This window comes from Tasmannia lanceolata, unplaced genomic scaffold (genome assembly GCF_043159265.1).
Source record: "Tasmannia lanceolata isolate RefF3 unplaced genomic scaffold, GAP_Taslan_0.1 ptg000018l, whole genome shotgun sequence".
NCBI lineage: Eukaryota > Viridiplantae > Streptophyta > Magnoliopsida > Canellales > Winteraceae > Tasmannia > Tasmannia lanceolata.
Window position 1 is genome coordinate 67,405,069 of NW_027518695.1, and position 21,115 is coordinate 67,426,183.

The 21,115-nt window shown below is 41.8% G+C and overlaps 1 protein-coding gene across 2 annotated transcripts in view; it reads right to left on the reverse strand.

The window, feature by feature from the left end:
- Positions 1-511: 511 nt before the first annotated feature.
- Positions 512-21,115, reverse strand: part of LOC143849696 (exocyst complex component SEC3A-like) — a 109,830-nt gene continuing 89,226 nt past the window's right edge. For both annotated transcript variants that reach the window (XM_077358852.1, XM_077358853.1), the window contains 3 exons: positions 1,626-1,691; positions 1,463-1,552; positions 512-789 (listed from right to left, as the gene is read on the reverse strand). In XM_077358852.1, coding sequence (XP_077214967.1) covers positions 679-789; positions 1,463-1,552; positions 1,626-1,691 — 267 coding nt within the window. In that variant the 3' untranslated portion in view covers positions 512-678. The remainder of the gene's footprint in view (positions 790-1,462; positions 1,553-1,625; positions 1,692-21,115) is intronic.

Below are 21,115 nucleotides of genomic sequence, written 5' to 3' on the forward strand. Positions count from 1 at the left end.
CTGATTTTCTTAGGCTTCTAATATTGACACTAATATGTTTTGATAATTGCACAAATCAACTTGTCTTTTATTATTTAACCAGCTGTGATGGTTATTACGATTCCCAAAAAGCTGTGAGAAACCAATTTATAAAGAAATGAGAAATTGATTTAGTGCAATAATCAAAACATGGTAGTGTCAATATCAGCAGCTGTTTCTTATCATATATGAAACCACTTTCATAGCTCATCTGATTAGAAGAGTTTTTAATTTGAAAGCCGTCTGAAAGATATCAATCAGAAAATGTACGGACAGAATTATGATTCAATTGCTTATCTCTGTGCCTGGATTTGCTAGGCAATTTTGTAGAAAGCCATTTCACGACTCACTTTTGCAGGAGAGAACAGCCACAGAGGCTCACTTTTTAGCAGTTTTTGTCTTATTCATTTAATTCAGAGGTGGCTGTTCTCTCCTGCAAAAGTAAGCCGCGAAATGGCTTTCCGCAAAATTGCGTAGCAAATCCCATAATTAGTGAAGGAAACAGCTGCATTACAGGTTGGGCTTGAACTGGATTCTAAGAATATGTCATATCCGATATAAGAATGAATTGAATTACAATAATGATGGAAAAAAAGAAAGTTACATTACTCCAAAATGGGACTTCATTGATATCTATATTTATCTGGAACACCCACTTCTTTAGAAGGAAGGAAGAAGCTCTCTCATTTCTACCACTGATGGAATGGTCTCATTGGGATAAATTTTGGCAATCAGTTTTGAGAAGCTATCATACTTATCCAGAAACTCTTTCTGTAGGGACAGAAAAAAAAATTTGTGAGAAAACAATGAATATCAGTTTTTTCCTCTTATAATTTTTTTGTTTCCAAATAGCTTTAGCTGTTACAATTTAGCAGAAACTAGAATTAAGCAGACTAAAACAGAGAGAAACATAACTACCTTACCACTGTCCAGTGTATTAGCCAAATTGAAGTAAATTGAGGACAAAAACACCCAAGTGGTTGTCCAAAAAAAAGAATACCCAAGTGGTACTATTCAAAAAAAAAAAAAAAAAAAAAAAACCTAAGTGGTTATTAAAAACAAGATATTATGCAACCAGCTGACAGCCTCGGTATAATGGGCCTGACCCCAGCTTAGCCCCCAGAAAGCTCATGAAAACTGTAATTTGGTTTTTTCTTTTATAAAAAAATTTCACTTAGTATTGGTATTAACTGAATACTTCAATGCCAAAGACATGGAGACTGACTCTACATGGAAAATTTAAAAAAAAAATTACTTCTGAAAAATGCACAGCAAGATCAGAAAATGGCCCAAGTTCAGCGAAACGACCAGTTACTCCAAAAGCTTAAGCTGTTGGAGAAGGCATTATTTAATCTTTTATACTTTAAAAAGTTCCAGGCACTTCCTTTTCTCTTTGAATAGGCAAACACAGTCTACTGATTTATAAACAGATGGGCATGCATACCTTGCATTTATCCCACAAAGATGGAAGCAACTCTTCTGAAGTTAAATTCTTCTGCAACTTTCTATACATGGCATTAACTGACTTATCAACCTGTAACCAGATGCACATTATTAATTTTGTGCTACGGACGATGCAAATGGTGGTATGATTTGTTCACACATACCCCGGATAGGCTAGATTTCAACACTTTTCGAAGATCCATTTTTGATAGTCCGAGCTGAAAAGGGATCTGAAATATAGAAAGCATCAAATATCATCAGCCATTTGTGAAAAGCACTTGGCAAAGGGCAGTTATAGGCACCCGAAATCCACTTATTTCACACAAAAAAATAGGGAAAATAAAGATGATGCAGAGCATGTAGCAGGCAAGTTTTATAGCAAAACGTATTCATGCAAGTGCCGGAAAGGTACTCCCAAAATCCTGTTATTGTGATTGTAGGAGGATATCAGTGCTAGTGGTCATTGAGACCATCTAGATGTTTTTAGTCTAGTTTATGTTCATCCCTTCGAAGGGATTTGCACAAGCATGTTGAGATCCTAATCATCTAGACAGCCCAGTTGAAGAATCAGTCCTAGATGGACGATTCCAAAGTGGAAGTGGAATCTTTACTGAATGCTTGAGAGATTGAGTGAGCAGATGATAAAGAGAAAATAACTATTGGGAGATTGGATTGAAGATTGGCCTTCCTGATTTCCATTGGAGCCATTTTTTGCACACGAATTTCTGCATTGAATTTGCACGGTGGAAAGAATATTGGAGTTAAAAAGGGTTCTAGAGAATAAGAAATCACAACTTTTGGCTCTTAAATTGATAGGGTGCGCATCCTTTTGGTGGATGCGGAAGGAACAAGCTATATTTGAGGGGGTAAACGGAAGATTCATAGCTACAAGAAAACGAAAAAGATGTGAGACTTTGCCATCCTTCAACTATACGCAAACCCTTTATTGGCGACTGCAGAACCTGAGGTACCTGAGGTAGGAGAACGGTTCGATTGATGATTCAACTCAACTCAACTAAGCCTTTGTCGCAAACTAGTTGGGGTCGGCTAATGAATCCTTTAGAAAATTTTCATGAATAAGGTGAAAGGATCTACCCGGCTCAAATTGACTAAGTCTAATCCTGAGTCCTGACACTAGTTAGCTAGATATGCGATGGCTAATAAAAATCACAAACCCAATTGCTATGCACATGATGATGGGTCGTTGCCTAAAGTGCTTGTTCTAGTCAACAAAGACTTGCTCATTCAAAATTGTTTTCAACATATGTCAATGTCATGCTTACTTCCCTAGATGGTCAACCACAGCCAAGGTTTAGAGCAAACACGTGATTTGCTTGATATTTAAAAAAAACTACAAAGCTATTGAAAAAGGGCTGTAACAAGTATACATGGATTCAAATTTTACAGGATTTGATGATTACACCGAGAAATTTGATCAATTAATTTCTTAAAATGTATCTCTTAAAAAGTGTAAAGAAGGTGGCGAGGTATATTGGAGGCTTGCGACGGGCCTATCAAGATGTCCCGAATCTTCACACTATACGAACGATTGCAGAAGCCAATCAAAGAGCCCTCTTGTTGGGAAGCAATTTACCCATGATCCGACAGAGGCGCTAGGAAAAACCCCATATCAGACATTGGTAACAAAGCTCCCGGTTGGTTCAAGGCCATAGAGAGTCTCCTCCATGGTCGCATCCCCAAATCGTGTGACATCCAAACCTGCTGCAAATTGTGGGCAGCAAACTAACCCATGGGTTAACGGGTTGGGCATATTTCTAGTAATCGTAGGAATGGTGACAAGGAAGCAAGGGGTTTTATTGATAGACAATGAAGTAGGTGATGGGTTAGAGGAAAATTTGGTGTGTGACACTGAGGATGCTGCTGCTGCTGTGCACAGAGACGTGAGTGAGCTGGTAGTCGTGCTGAAGGTCATGCTCACTCCCTGGGATGAGTTAGAATATTGGCATCAAATGAATATTTTGTTACGCGAAATGCACGGTAGCCGAGAAAGTTTGCAAGGTGATTATTGACAGCAGTAGTTGTTAAACCGTGGTGTTCGACGCCTTTGTTACGGTTACCCACAGAGGAGCATTCTCACCCATACAAACTGTCATGGCTGAAACATGGCGTCAGGGTAAGCATAACCAAACATTGCTTGATTACTTTTGCAGTTGATAAACGGTATTCCAATAAAGTATGGCGTGATGTAATCAAGATGGATGTATGCCATATTTTATCGGGATGCATGTGGGAATATGATAGGCAAGTGATCCAAGACGGGAAAAAACAAGTACAGTTTCTGGAAGTATGATTTGAAAATTATTTTTGTTCCGTAAAAAGAGATCAACTCAAAAGCTTGGTATACTATGCAGGTCCAAGTTCTTTGGCAACCATAAAAAATGTATGTTTATGACCACGAGGGTGCCATTCTTGGGGTACGAGGTTTTATCCAATGGTGTTAGGATGGAGGAATCCAAAGTATAAGCAATTGTTGATTGGACTGCCCCTTTCCACTTGACAGAGGTTTGGAGTTTCCATGGGCTAGCATTATTTTTACTATCATTTCATCAAATATTTCAGCACAATTGTTCCACTCACTAAGGAAAATGAGTGGTTTTTATGAACCAAGAGGCGGACGCCTTTGCGCGCATCAAGGGACGACTAGTGTTAGCACCGGCACTTGCATTACCTGATTTTAATGAGCTATTTGAGGTAATGTGATGTATTTAAGGTACAGATTGGGGCTATGCTAAGCTAGTTGAAGAAACCAATTGCATTCTTTAGTGAGAAGCTTGGGAGTGGCAAGGTTAACTATGATGTTCAACTATATGTAGTCGTTCAAACACTAAGGCCCAGGAGACACTACCTAATCCAGAGGGAGTTCGTTATCTATTCGGACCATGACGAAACATATAAACAGGCAAGAGAAGTTATTTTCCATGACTTAAGGGTATTTTTATAATTTTTACCCAATATAGGGCTATTTAAGTTATTTTCCATAACTGAAGGGTAGTTTGGTCATTTTTTACCCGATATGGGTTATTTCGATCATTTCTCTATCATGGGGTTATTTTTGTCATTTTTCGTAACTAGTGGTATGCTAGTCATTTTCATCCGATGTGGGTATTTTGATTATTTTATAGCATAGGGTTATTTTAGTCATTTTCCACGACCCCAGGTATCCTTGTCATTTTTATCTTATAGGGGTATTTTGGTCTTTTTATCCGATATGTGCGTGGTACCTGGATCATTTTTTTATGTCCTAGGGGTATTTTAGTCATTTTTAATGACTAGGGGTATCTTGGCCATTTTTCATGACTCGGGGGTATTATGGTCATTTTTACACGACATGGGGTATTTTGATCATTTTTATATAATTTGGTGATTTTATTTATTTAGCTTGACTCAATGGAATTTTGGTCATTTTTACCAGATATAGGGTATTTCAATTATTTTCCATGACTCAAGGCTATTCTAGTCATTTTACCCTCTATGGGGGTATTTTGATCATTTTTATCTCATAAGTGCATTTTAGTCATTTTACATGACTTGGGGGTATTTCGGTCATTTTCATCCAATGCAGGGGTATTCTAGTAATTTAATACTTGATTGGCGTATTTTGATCAATTCTATATCACGGGGGTATTTGTCATTTTTCACGTGAATTAGGTCAAGTGCCTTTGAGAGGAGACCTAACGCCTTTTTCTATCCCCATTCCAACAATCAGAATACCAACCCCTTGCGCGGGCATAAAAAAACACCAAATATTCCCTTGTCTATTCCGATAGGATGTAAGCATCGTTTCCCATTCTAACATGCAAATGAATCCAAACGCCGGAATCGCATAAATAGGAATCGGACACCCATACCGATTCCCGATTCCGGCAATCCAAACGCACCCTTAGTGAGACATTTTTTGATGGAATTTATGGAAATAGATGGGTACATCATTGAATTTCAGCAGTGCCTGACACCGTCAGACGGATGACTGACTTAGGAGTTTGGTTGGTGATACACCAAGAAATTAGGATTTCCAGTTGACCCATGCCGAATTTTCTTTTAACTGGTTACAAAATAGGAGTACAGGGTTTTTGCCATTTCAGATTATATACTCGTATAATCCTCGCTCGGCTCTAGACTTATCTCCGTTACTGACTACAGATCTAGTGAATGAGAGGGGAGAAGATATGATAGAGAACTTGATGGCTGTCCATAAAGTCATAAACAGGTAAAAGCGAGGTTAAAGATAATAAACGCAAACTATAAAACGCAAGCCGACAAGTACATGACATAGTTGGTAGTTGACATAGGGGAGTATGTGTGGGCAGTTCTGACTCCAGATAGTGTCTCAGTTGGTGATTGTAACAAGCTATGCAATAGGAAAATTGGTCATTGTGAGAGTGATTGAGAAGATCCATGATGACGAGTATCGCCTGAAGCTGTCAAGCTACATGAAGACTTTCAACATTTTTAACGCGAAACATCTAGGTCCTTATTATGGCAATGATTCCAGCAATGACCCTTTATATTTGAGGGCCAATCCTTCTCAACTAGGGGAGACTGGTGTAGAAAAGGTTGCAGACAAGTTTTATAGCACAACTTATTCATGCAAGTGCCAAAAATGGACACGCAAAACTCTGTTTCTTTAAAGAATACATGAGCTATGAGCATGATATTTCCCTGTAGATATTTCCGCCATTCAGGTTGTTAGAAGCCACCAAAGAGGAAGAAGAGAGAGTGAGGTAGGGATCCTCCCCCTCACTTATGTATTTATAGGAAAGAGAACATACAAAAGATTATTATGCCCTTATGGCTACAATACACACCCACACACACTTCTAACACTCCCCCTCAAGCTGGAATGTATATATTATACATTCCCAGCTTGTTACAGATGTCATTTAATTTTTCATTACTAAAGGATTTAGAGAAAACATCCGCTAGTTGGTCCACAGACCGACTGAAGGAAACATGAATCTCGCCTCTATGAATTCCCTAGCGAATGAAGTGACAATCAACCTCTATGTGCTTGGTTCTCTCATGGAAGACATGATTGGTAGCTATATGAATCACAGCCTTATTGTCGCAATATAGCTGAGCTGGAGAAGATGGGGAGAAACCAATCTCAGATAGGAGTGAATGTTACCAAATGAGTTCTCCACTAGTATGTGACATAGCTCGGTACTCTGCCTCGGCACTAGACTTGGAAACAATGTCCTGTTTCTTACTCTTCCATGACACTAAATTGCCGCCAACAAAAGTACATATCCAGTGGTGGATCTCCTATCTGCAGGAGATCCCGCCCTGTCGGATCTCCTATCTGCAGGAGATCCTGCTCTGTCTGCATCACAAAATCCTTCCAACCTGATATGCCCATGCTTCGTGAATAGGAGGCCTTTCCCTGGTGCCCCTTTCAAGTAGCGAATAATCTGAATCACTGCTGCTAGGTGGAAAGTACGGGGTGAGCTCATATGTTGGCTAACAACACCAATAACATATGATATATCTGGACGAGTGACTGTAAGATATATGAGCTTACCTACTAGCCTCCTGTATCTACCAGGATCATCTAACAAATCCCCTTCTTCTGGAAGAAGTTTCACATTTGGGTCCTTAGGAACTGAGGCAGGTTTCACTCCAAGGTAACCTATATCCTCAAGAAGATCCAACACATATTTCCACTGCGAGAGAGAGATACCTCTAGTAGAATGGGCAACCTCAATGCCAAGAAAGTATCTAAGACGTCCCAAACCTTTGGTTGAGTACTCTTTTTGCAAGAATGTCTTCAGTTTGTGTATCCCCACCGAATCTCTGCCTATAATGATAATGTCATTGTTGAGTACATACGGTTTATATGTGCACACCCCTCCATAGGGGTATTTCAGTCTTTTACTATGTATAACCTATATATATATATATATATATATATATATATATATATATATATTGTGTTCGGTGAATGAGGGAATTAACTCATTCACGCAAGTCTTTCTCCAACTCCTCTCTCTCTTTCTCTATTCGATGTAATGGTTAAGATGGTATCAGAGCAATCTTGAAGATGAGTGCTACATCCTTGAAATAAACCCTAGAACCATACATCCTTTCTCACTGCAACCTCTTCTACCCTAACCCTAACCAGTGCTGAAAACCTTAAAACCATCATCCTAACCCTAGCAATCACTGCCGCCCCTCCTTCCTAAAACCTAATCAATAAACATAATCACACCCCTCTCCTTTCTTTCTATCATATTCGCACCCTCTTTTATTTTATCTTTACAACCTCAAACCCTAACCCTAATCTATAGCACTCATGATCTAAACATTCATTAATTCTTCATTTAATGATTCCTATTATTGGTGTATTTGTGCTGTATATAATCTGATGGAGATTAGATGTGACTGCTGCTTGCAGATGAGTTGATAGGTTGTTTCTCGTCTGTGGTCAGCCGTGGTTGTTATCGTTAGTGGATTGTTTGGAGATCTAATGGTGAGTGGCTGTTGGTGGTTGGTGATGCGTGTGATAACTTATGTCTTGTCCTGGTTGCGGTAGGTATGTGGTTGCTGATGTGTTTGTTGAATAAGCACATGCTGATAGCCATAGTTAGCCTTGCTAATTTGTTGGAGTTGGTAGTTGTTAATTAATTTTTCGGGTGTTGGTGGATCTGTCTGCAATAGCTGGTAGATATTGGTGTGTGTTTAGTCTTTGTTGGTGGTTTGATAGTGGATGATGGTGATCAGTAGTTGGCGGTACCTGCGATTGGTTTGGTGTAGTTTGGAGTCAGCTTTATTTGCGGTTTTGTGAGTGGTAGTTGAGCAACCTGTTGGCAGCCATTGTTGTTGGTCAGTATTGCCGCAGATTTACAGATCCTTGACGCTACGATTCATTGTGGTTATTCGAAATGGGTGCGCCCACCACTTCGTCTAGTTCGTTCCCTGTGACTTCTATGACGTCCATCAAGCTTGATGGTTCGAATTATCCTGCCTGGAGTCGATCTGTTCAACTTTATCTCCGTGAGCAGGGCAAGTTGAGTTTTATTACATCTGATTCCCCTAATCCGAAGGATTCTTCCTACAACAAGTGGAGTCATGAGGATGCCCAACTTTAGTCACTCTTATCTCAGAGTATGGATTCGAGGATTGCTAGTCATATGTTGTTTCTAAATACCTCTCGCACGGTTTGGCTACGTGCAGAGACTCTCTATTCGGGGACTAACAATCTCACTCGGATCTGTGATGTTTATACTTTATACTGATTTCTTCAGTGTGAAGCGGGGCGAAAGATCTGTTTCTGAGTACTATTCTGATTTCGTTAGCTTATATGAGTAGATAGATGTCTATCATCCTCCATCCACCGATCTTGCTGAGTTAGTCAGCAGATCCTTGGCCTTGGTACTTTACCAGACATAGACGAGGTCTTCTCTCGGGTTCGGCGAGCATTGTGTTGATACTCAGGGTGATATGATTGGTGAGCAATGTACCCTTATTGTTCAGTCTGGTTATAGTAGAGGCACTCGGGGTCGCGGTCATGGCCGTGGTCGCAGAGGTTATGGCTGGGGTTTTGGCCTTGATTCAGGGAGAGGTCATACCACTGGTGGTCGTGGAGCCCGTTACTGTTCCCATTGTGATATGGAGGGTCATACTATTAATTTCTATTATGATTTACATCCAGAGTTGCGACCCTCTAGAGCTGCACATCATGTTTCAGGGACATCTATAGAGACTCCCACTGCTATATCTACTGATTCTTCTGATACCTTAGTAGTCTCTCGCACTAAATACGAGTCTCTTCGACGCCTACATGAAAAAGGGAAACAACCAACTGCCACCCTTGCGACGGAAGGTAGCACCCCATCCTGCTCTCTCAGTCATTTCAGTTCATGGCTCATTTATTCTGGAGCCTCACATCACATGACTGGTAACAATAGTCTCCTTAGCCCTTTCAAGCGTAACTCTTCTTCTACATTGGTTACTTTGGCTAATGGGGCAAAGTGCCCCATTTCTGGTAGAGGAGACACTTCTGTCAGTCCTCATTTATCTCTTTCTTCTGTTCTATGTGTACCTAGTTTTCCCTGTAATCTTGTTTCTGTTAGTCATCTTACACGTCGTCTTAACTGTTCGGTGACGTTCTTTCCTTCTTCCTGTTCTTTTCAGGATCTGGCGATTGTGAGGAGGATTGGCTCAGGACGTGAAGTGGATGGTCTCTACTACTTTGATGGTGATTTTGCACCTACTGCGCTGAGTACTTCAGTTGATTCATTCATGTGGCATTGCCGTCTTGGTCACCCACCAGCTAATCGTCTACAGTATTCTTCGGCCGTGTCTGGTCCTATTAGTCAGTTTCAGTTAAGTCTTGTCAGTATGGAAAACACCATCGTGTTTCCTATCAGTCACGTTCAGTCAGTTGTGTTCTACGTCCGTTTGAGCTGGTTCATTCTGACGTTTGGGGTCCATGTAGGACTCCTTTATTTGGGTATCGGTATTTCCTTATATTTGTGGACGATTATTCAAGAATGACTTCGTTATAGACCGTTCTGAAGTTTTTAATATATTTCGCTCTTTTTATGCTGAAATCTCTACTTAGTACTCTTGTTCTATTAAATGTTTGTGCACAGATAATGCACGTGAATATTTAACTGTTTCTAATGGTTTTCAGGAGTTTTTATCTTCTTGTGGTATTATTCATCAGTCCTCTTGTGCCCATACCTCTCAGCAAAATGGTGTAGCAAAGAAGAAAATTCGATATCTTGTGGGCATAGCTAGGACTCTTCTTTATCAGATGCATGTTCCTAAATCATATTGGGCCGAAGCCGTTCTCACAGCCTGTTTTCTGGCGAACCGTCTTCCATTATCCGTTCTCGAGAATCGGTCGCCTTTCTCTGTCTTACATCCCTCTGGGAATCCATTTCCCTTACTGCCTCGAGTGTTTGGGTGCATGTGCTTTGTCCATGATCTTACTCCTGGACTAGATAAATTGAAGCCTCGAGCGATCAAGTGTATTTTTCTAGGCTATTCTCGCACACAAAAGGGCTATCGGTGTTATAGTCCTCAGCTTCGTTGTGCTTATGTGTCAGCTGATGTTACTTTTTTTGAGGATAAGCCTTATTATACTGGACCTATTTCTACGCAGGTTCCAGATCCTGAGGTTCCGTTACCTGTCCCAGTCCCTATCTCAGTACCAATTTCATCACCTGTCGTTCAACCCAAACCTCCGCAGGTTTATTCTTGTCATCATTGTCAACCTATAGGTCAAGATGCCACTTCGTGTCCTCCACCTCCCTCACAGCTCGCTAGACCACTCACTACTCCTGAGGTAAGTGAGTCTCATATCGAAGCTCCAATTGCATCTCGTACCACTCATCATCCTATCTCTGATGTAGTTTCTTATGCTCACATGTCACCTTCGTATAGTTCCTCTTTGTTAAAGTATAAAAGATAAATAACGCCTTTCTCCAACAGCTTAAGCTTTTAGAGAAGTTGGTAAGTTAACATGGTATCAGAGCCAAAGGTCTCGAGTTCAAACCTCCCGGATAGCAAAAATCCACATGCGATGGTCGGCCCAAAGTGGGACCACATGTGCCACGTGTTTTCCAAGTGGGCCACACGTGCGCGGGAGTGTTAAAGTATAAAAGATAAATAACGCCTTTCTCCAACAGCTTAAGCTTTTAGAGAAGTTGGTAAGTTAACACTCTTTATCATCTCTATCTTCCGTTTCTACTCCTCACTCTGTTGTCGAGGCTTTGGCTAATCCAGGTTGGCGAGCAGCTATGGATGCAGAGATGGTGGCTATGAAGGAGAATCACACATGGCAGTTGGTCCCTCTTCCTCCAGGTGCTCAGGTTGTTGGCTGTAAGTGGGTATTCGCTGTGAAATATCTATCAGGGACAAAAGAAAGACTGAAAGCTTTTTTGGTTGCAAAGGGATATACACAGACATATGGCATCGATTACACAGATACATTTTCTCCTGTGGCAAAGATTCCTTCCATTAGAGTTTTGATATCCTTTGCAGTCAACAGCTCGTGGCCTCTCTATCAGTTAGATGTCAAGACTGCCTTCTTGCATGGTGATCTGCAAGAAGAGGTGTATATGGAGCAACCTCTAAGCTTTGTTGCTCAGGGGGAGATGAAGAATGCTGTCTGCAAGTTACACAAGGCAATATATGGTCTTAAGCAATCTCCTTGTGCTTGGTTTGGAAGATTTAGTGAGGCAGTGATACATTTTGGAATAAAACAGTGTGTTGTAGATCATTCAATGTTCAGCTCTCAAGGCAAAGATGGCAGGATCTTTCTGATTGTATATATCGACGATATCATCATTACAGGGAGTGACAGTATAGGGATCCAAAGGCTGAAGGAATTCTGCACAAAAGATCTTGGCCGTCTGAGATACTTTCTAGGGATAGAAGTAGCATATTCTCGTAGAGGGTATCCCTATCACAAAGGAAGTATGCACTGGATATATTAGAGGAGACTGGTCTTCTAGGAGCAAAGCCAGCTGAGACTCCCATGGACCCAAATGTCAAGCTTTCACCTGATCAGGGGGAGTTACTAGAGGATCTGGGCAGGTACAGGCATTTAATTGGGAGGCTGATTTACCTCACCGTCACACATCTGGATATCGCTTATGCAGTTGGTGTGGTTAGTCAGTATATGAGTGCACCACGGACATCTCATTGGTCGACAATTATCCAGATAGTAAAACTATCTAAAGAAAGCTTCTGGTAAAGGACTTCTCTTCAGAAAACAGAATCACGTGAGGATTGAGGGATATTCAGATGCAGACTGGGCGGGATCTCCTACAGACAGGAGGTCTACAAATGGCTACTGTACGTTTGTTGGAGGTAACTTAGTGTCTTGGAAAAGCAAGAAGCAGGAAGTTGTATCAAGATCAAGTGCAGAAGCTGAGTACAGAGCCATGGCCTATACAGGTTGTGACTTGATCTGGTTGAGGTCATTCATGTCAGAGATTGGGCTACCCTACTCATCACCTACGTTGCTTCATTGTGACAAACGTCCGCCATTCATATAGCCATGAATCCAGTCTTTCATGAGCGGACAAAACACATAGAGGTGGATTGCCATTTTATTCATCATCGGATTCAAGAAAAGGAGATTTGCACAGTGTTTACAAGATCAAATGATCAACTAGCGGACATGTTTACAAATCCATTGAGCAGGGCTAGATTGAACGATCTATGTAACAAGCTGGGAATGTATGATATACATACTCCAGCTTGAGGGGGAGTGTTGAGTACATATGGTTTGTATGTGCACACCCCTCCATAGGGGTATTTCAGTCTTTTACTATGTATAACCTATTTATACATATATATGTATATATATATATATATACATATTGTGTTCGGTGAATGAGGGAATTAACTCATTCACGCAAGTCTTTCTCCAACTTCTCTCTCCCTTTCTCTATTCGATGTAATGGTTAAGAGTCATCAACGGTTAAGAGTCATCAACATAAACTATCAATAGAACACAACCAGCACCCGACCGATAACTGAAGACAGAGTGATCAACAACACATTGCTTCATGCCAAAGAGCATGATAGCATCGCTAAACTGGCCAAACCAAGCTCTAGGGGACTGCTTCAGGCCATATATAGATCGCCGCAACCGACAAATTGAGGACATCTCCCCCTGAGCAACATACCCAGCCATATACACCTCCTCAATAAGCTCTCCATGTAAGAAGGCATTCTTCACGTCTAACTGATGTAGGAGCCAGCCGTTGTTAACTGCAAGTGAGAGGAGAACCCTAACATATGGTATTTTGGCAACCGGGGAAAATGTCTTCTGGTAATCAACTCCAAAGGTTTGAGTATAACCTTTGGCAAGTAGGCGCGCCATAAGACGCTCAACTATCCCGCCAGGTAAGTGTTTGACGGCATAAACCCAGCGGCAACCGACGGGCTGAGCTCCACGGGACGAGCTCCAGGTGGAAGGGGAACCAAATCCCATGTATGATTGGCCTGAAGGGCCTCCATCTCAAGGTCCATAGCCGCACGCCAACCAGAATGATCAAGAGTTGCTGGCAAGGACTGTGGCACAGAAACAGAAGACAAAGAAGATACAAAACTCTGAAACATAGGGGTCAGAGAGTCATAGGAAACAATTGAGGAAATAGGATGAGCGGTCCTATGAGAACGAGTACGCGAGGCAATGGGAGAATCTGCAGGTACCTGAGAAGAGGTAGTCGTGATCTTCAGCTGAGATGTCGATGGCGCAGGAGGAGGCTGATGGGCTGTAGACTTCTACTTGGGTTGATATGTCTTCGTAGGAGCTGGAGGAGGAGCCTCTGGAGCCTGTCATGAAGAGGAGGGCTCATAAACAGTGCTGGACGGAGGAATCGGCGGAGGAATCGGCAAAGGAGGAGCCGAGGAAGGAGAAGGTATGCAAGACTCAGGGATCGACAAAGGAGGAGATGAGGAAAGAGAAGGTATAGGTTCTAGAAGAGCTAGACGAGGTAGCAGGATGTCCGAATCAAGAACTGCAGGACAATCCTCATAAGAGTGACCAAGTAAGGTTCGGACTCAAAAAAAGTGACATTGGCAGAGACAAATGACCTGCGTAAGCGAGGGTTGTAACACCGATAACCTTTCTGGGTCCGAGAATACCCAAGAAAGATACATCGCTCAGCGCAAGGGTTCAATTTATCTAATCCAGGGCCGAGATTGTGGACAAAGCGCACACAACCAAAGACCCGAGGGGTGAGAGGAAAAGGGTCATGCTGGGGATGTAACAAGGCGAATGGGGATGAACCACCAAGGACAGAGGAAGGAAGCCTATTGGCAAGGAAGCAGGCTATAGGAGAGCATCACCCCAATAGGTCTTAGGGATCCGCATTTGAATGAGAAGAGTGTGGGTCCCATCCAGTAAAGATCTCAACCTACGTTCTGCCACACCATTTTGTTGGGAGGTGTGAGCACATGAAGATTGATGGATGATGTCACGAGTAGAAAGGAATTCTTGGAACCCAATAGATTGTGAAAAGTACTCTCGAGCGTTATCAGTGCGCAAACATTTGACTGAACGACCAAACTGATTTGTAATCTCGGCATGAAAGGTGCGAAAGGCAGAGAAAACCGCCGAGCGGTCTTTAAGCAGATAAAGCCAAGTCATGAGAGAAAAGTCATCAATGAAGACAATGAAATATCGGTATCCAAAAAGAGAGGCAGTCCGTGCGGGACCCGACACATCAAAGTGTACTAACTCGAAAGGGTGCAAGACTTTACTAACAAGTCTAGGAGGAAACGACACATGACGGTGTTTGCCAAGCTCACAGGCCTCGTACTGAAACGGTTGAATGGGGGTAGGAACAATGGAGGTCCGTTGTAGACGCTCGAGGCAAGGACGACCAAGGCGACAGTGCCACTGATAGGCATCGATGGAGTTGTGCAAAACAGTACCAGAAGGGCCACAGTCGAGATGATAAAGCCCATCCACCTCATGTCCCGAACCAATCGTTTTCCCAGTCGAGAGATCCTGAAACAAACAATAAGATGGATAAAATGAGATAGAAGATGTTTGGTAAGCTGACTAACTGAAAGTAGGCTAAAAGGGGACTTGGGAACACATATGACAGAGGATAAAGTAAGGCCAGGGCGTGGAGAAATACTATCAATATCAGAGATAGTAGTAGTCCCATCAGCAAGGGTAATAGACTACGACGATAGGGGCCGAAAGGAACTAAGAGATGAAGAAGTACCTATCATATGGTTCGATGCCCCGGAATCAATGATCCAGGAGTTGGAGCTAGAAAGAAAAGAGGCAGGAAAACTACCTGGCTGGGCAAAGACAGCACTCTGTGGGCGATGGGATAATCGAAGGCGCTAGAACTCATCATAGTCAGCGAGATAGACAAAGAAGCCCTCAGAAAGGGCAGCTGTACTGTGCTGTGAAGAGGAAGCAAATATAGCTGAAGGAGCAGAAGCCAAATGGTGTACAGAGTGAATGATGCGAGGCTCAGGAGGCGGATGGAGGTTGGGATGAAGAGCATAACAAGTGTCAAGATAAGGTCCCTCCCGCCGACAATGAGAGCAATATGGACGGGGACGACCCACAGTATCACAGCCACCAGTAAGATCCCGGCCACCAACACGTACACTACGGCGACGACCACGGCTAAAGGTACCGCTACCACGGGAAGCACGATCACTAGTGCTATAGGAAGCAATAGTAGAGCCATCAAAAGAATCAGAATGAGTAAAGGCGCTAACGGGGCACCGCTCAACGTTCGAATAGTCCTCCGTGAGAGGGGGCACATAATGAGGTGGGAACGAACCATCCACCAATGAAGAAGAGCTAGTAGGTAAAGAGGAAGCTGAAGATAATGAAGAGGGACGAACCGAAAAGGTAAGGCTAAGAGCGGGATCCGCAATAAATGGAGGATCCATGAAGAGAAATACAGAAGAAGGAGCTCAAGCACTACAACTGCAGAGCCCGAAAGGAAGAGGGGCCACTAGATGAGCCAAGAGAGAATAACGCGGCTCCGATGACAACCACTAGAACCAAGAGAGGCGGGAGGCATGATAAGGCCTCAAAGAGAGAAAGACATACATATACAAAGGAATCGGAGCCGTGGAAAGAGTTATGGGGACTAAAATGTTTAGGCCATGAAGGAAAGGGACAAAAAAAAGGAAAAAGGAAGAAAAGGAGAAGAGGACCAGGGTTTTAGAATATGTAGGGCTTCAAATGGTGGAGGTTGGGGTGGAGGAGGTGGTGGTGGTGGTGGTGGTGGTGGAGGAGGAGAGGAGGAGATGGAGGGTGGTGGTGGTAGTGGTGGAACTGTAGCAGGTTACTGTAGCAGGGAGTGGAGGAGAGGAGATGGGAGAGAAGATAAGAGGAGGAAGGGGGCTCGCAAGGTGGCCAAATAAGGTGGCAGATGGCATTATCATAAACAACCAGGAGAGGTTAAACACTCGACATGCGGAATTGGTGAATTATTTGCAGGAATTCATTATCACTCTTAAGCACAAAGCAGGCATGCCAAATAAGGTGGCAGATGGCATTATCATAAACAATGCGGGTAGCTGTGGGTGGTTTCAATTCTTTCATATTCATGTTGACGAAGGAACACCTGTTGGGCTTATTATGGATAATGTTATTGAGGGTAAGATGTATGATTTTGTGATGTGTGATGGCTATTTATTTCGTGAACTGCAGTTGTGTGTGTCAGATTGCTCTTTGAGGTTGCTCATTGTAAAATAATTTTATGGAGAGGGGCATTTTGGCAGAGACAAGTCTATTGCATTGGTCTATTTGTTGCGATTGACACAGGATGTCTAGAGGCATGCTGAGAGGTGCTACACTTGTCAGTTAGCAATGGGAACAACCAAAAACGAAGGTTTATACATGCCTTTACCTGTCCAAAATTCACAATGGGCAGATTCATCCATGTGTTTTGTCCTCGATTTCCCTCGGGCCCCCAGTTTTATGGAAAGTGTATTTGTGTTCGTTGATAGATTTTCTAAAATGGCTCACTTTATTGCATGCAGAAAGACCATGGGCACGAGTAGTATTGCTTCTTTGCTTTTTTGTATGCCTATTGATGGGATTTATGGAATTTCAGCAGTGACTGTCACCCTCAGACGGATGACTTAGGAGTTTGGTTGGTGAAACACCAAAAATTAGGATTCCCAGTTGACCCATGCCGAATTTTCTTTTAACTAGTTACAAAATAGTAGTATAGGGTTTTTGCCATTTCAGATTGTATACTTGTATAATCCTCGCTCTAGACATACCGACTACAGATCTAGTGAGTGAGAGGGGAGAGGATATGATAGACAACTTGAAGGCTGTCCATAAAGTCATAAACAGGTAAAAAAGAGGATAAAGATAGTAAACGCAAAATATAAAGCGCAAGCCGACAAGTACATGACATAGTTGATATTTGACATAGGAGACTGTGTGGGCTGTTTTGACTCCAGATAGTTTCTCAGTTGGTGATTGTAACAACCTATGCAATAGGAAAATTGGTCATTGTGAGGTGACTGAGAAGATCCATGATGACGGGTATCGCCTAAAGCTGTCAAGCTACAGGAAGACTTTCAATATTTTTAATGCGAACAATCTAGTTCCTTATTATGGCAATGATTCCAGCAATGACCCTTTAGATTTGAGAGCGAATTTGACATAGGGGACTATGTGTGGGCTGTTTTGACTCCAGATAGTTTCTCAGTTGGTGATTGTAACAAGCTATGGAATAGGAAAATTGGTCCTTGTGAGGTGACTGAGAAGATCCATGATGACAGGCATTGCCTAAAGGTGTCAAGCTACATGAAGACTTTCAATATTTTTAACGCGAACCATCTAGTTCTTTTTAATGGCAATGATTCCAGCAATGACCCTTTAGATTTGGGGCGATCAACTGGGAGAGACTGGTGTAGAAAAGGTTTCAGACAAGCTTAATAGCACAACTTATTCATGCAAGTGCCAAAAATGGGCATGCAAAACTCTGTTTCTTTGAAGAATATATGAGCTGTAAGCATGGTATTTCCCTGTAGATATTTCGGCTATTCAGGTTGTTAACCGAAAGTTTAGACAGGGAAAATAAATGAGTTAGGGTTATCTCCCCCTGACTCATATCTTTATACTAAAACATAAAGGAATGTACAAAGTCCTAAATGCCCTTAGGCAAGTTACATATTCCAACACTCCCCCTCAAGCTGGAATGTAGGTATCATACATTCCTAGCTTGTTACATATATCACTCAATTTTGACTTATTTAAGGACTTTGTAAACATATCAGCTAATTGGTCCCCTGACCGAGTAAACACAGTGCAAATCTCTCTTTTCTGGATTCTTTGACGGATAAAATGACAATCCACTTCAATATGCTTGGTGCGCTCATGGAAGACTGGATTGTTGGCAATGTATATTGCAGCTTTGTTGTCGCAATAAAGCTGCGAAGGAGAAGATGAAATGAAGCCAATTTCAGAAAGAAGTGAACGTAGCCAAATAAGTTCCGTGCTTGTCTGTGCCATTGCCCTGTATTCAGCCTCTGCACTATACTTAGCTATAACATCCTGCTTCTTACTCTTCCATGAAACAAGATTGCCACCTACAAATGTACAATACCCAGTGGTGGACCGTCTATCTGCTGGGGATCCAGCCCAATCTGCATCAGAGAAGCCTTCAACTTTCATATGGCCATGTCTTTTGAACATCAATCCCTTCCCTGGAGCCCCTTGCAAATACTTGAGAATCTGTGTCACTGCAACCCAGTGAGAAGTACGTGGAGAGCTCATATACTGTCCGACAACTCCAACAGCATATGAAATATCTGGCCGAGTAACCGTGAGATATATAAGTTTACCGACAAGCCTGCGATACCTGCCAGGATCCTCCAACAACTCTCCTTCTTCTGGAACGAGTTTCACATTAGGATCCATGGGTGCAGAAGCTGGTTTAACTCCAAGATTGCATGTTTCTTTTAGCAAGTCCAAGACATACTTTCTCTGTGATAGGAACAAGCCTCTAGAAGAACGAGCAACCTCTATCCCCAAGAAATACCTGAGCTGACCCAAATCTTTAGTAGAGAATTCCTTTTGCAAGTAGGTTTTCAAACATTGTATACCTTGTGAATTGCTCCCTGTGATGATTATGTCATCCACATAAACTATCAACAAAATACACCCAGCTGAAGAGTGATAACTGAAGACTGAGTGATCCACTGCGCATTGTTTCATGCCAAAGCGCATGACTGCCTCACTGAATCTCCCAAACCACGCACGCGGAGATTGTTTGAGGCCATAGAGTGACTTGCGTAAGCGACACACGTAGGAGGAAGTCTCCTCCTGAGCAACAAACCCTGGTGGTTGCTCCATATACACCTCCTCAGTCAGGTCACCATGGAGGAAGGCATTCTTCACATCCAGCTGATGAAGGAGCCAGCTATGATTAACAGCAAGAGACAGGAGCACACGGACAAAGGGAATTTTCGCAACTGGACTGAAGGTCTCAGTGTAGTCAACACCAAAAGTCTGAATGTATTCTTTCGCGACTAATCGTGCTTTTAAGCGCTCGACAGTACCATCAGGGAGATATTTGATGGAGAAAACCCACCGACAACCAACAGGACGGGCACCAGCGGGTAGGGAAACCAGATCCCATGTATCATTGCTATGAAGAGCGTCAATTTCTAGGTTCATAGCATCACGCCAGCCAGGATGGTCAAGAGCCTCAGCCACTGACTGTGGTAAAGACATGGAAGACAAGGAGGAAACAAAGCTCTGGAAGGTACTGATGAGCTTATCATAAGAAACAAAATTCGAAATAGGAAGTGCAGTGGAACGGGATCTCGTACGAGATGCAATAGGAGAATCAGAAACAACAGAGGAAGGCGAAAGAGAAGATACCTGAGAGCGGGAGAGAGGGATCATCGGCTCAGAAGATGATTGTGCGAGAGGAGGTGTAATGACTGCGATTAACTTTTCTTTAATAACCCTAAGATTTAGGCTTTGGATCGATGGATCTAAATTTCAAGACTGAATTGTTAGAATTTTTAAACAAAATAATAAAAAGATTTGAAAAGATTTTGGAGGGAAGATTCAAATTATGTTTCCCTCTCTTGTTTTAAAGCAAAAGACTTGCATATGTGGGGACTTGAACCCAAGACCTTGGTGAATGTGCTTGTGGTGTGTTTTCAAAACCAAAAACGTTTATGTCTTTTAATGGTAATTAAGAGAGAAACGTTTTTGTCTTTTAATGGTAATTAAGAGAGAAACGTTTTTGTCTTTTAATGGTAATTAAGAGAGAAACGTTTATGTCTTTTAATGGTAATTAAGAGAGAAACGTTTTTGTCTTTTAATGGTAATTAAGAGAGAAACGTTTTTGTCTTTTAATGGTGATTAAAAGAGAAACGTTTTTGTCTTTTAATGGTAATTAAGAGAGAAACGTTTTTGTCTTTTAATGTTAATTAAGAGAGAAACCTTTTTGTCTTTTAATGGTAATTAAGAGAGAAACGTTTATGTCTTTTAATGGTAATTAAGAGAGAAACGTTTTTGTCTTTTAATGGTAATTAAGAGAGAAACGTTTTTGTCTTTTAATGGTGATTAAAAGAGAAACGTTTTTGTCTTTTAATGGTAATTAAGAGAGAAACGTTTTTTTTTCTTTTAATGGTGATTAATTATCCTCCAACAGTCAAATTCTCATCTATAAAAAGAAGAGATCAGCACCATTGGCGATATAGTTTTTACAGAAAACATCAAAGTTTCTGCTTGTCTTCTTCCTTTCCTCCGTTCTGATCTGAGCACAGTTCTACGGTGATTCTGGGTGGACCAGTCAGCGAGTGCACGTGGACTGGAGCCAACTTTGGCTGTTTTATCTTGGAGCGTCACACAAAGTTGAATTATTTCATCAATTCAAAACCCTTGTGTGCGTTGAGACTTTTCAACCCCTTATCAATTCTTTACATCGACTTAAAAGAACATGGATATGATTTTATCTTCAGGCTGATTCCCCTCACACTTTCACTTAGAGGCCGTCCCAATATATACATCCGAGGTCTTTACAAGGCAGGTGATACCTAACTTTGCTCGTATGGCTTTCAATTTATCCAACAAGAATGGTGAAGTATTTGATTTATATTGATTCTAAGTTATTCTATAAATAAATGAAATTATGTCTTATATTATATGTTG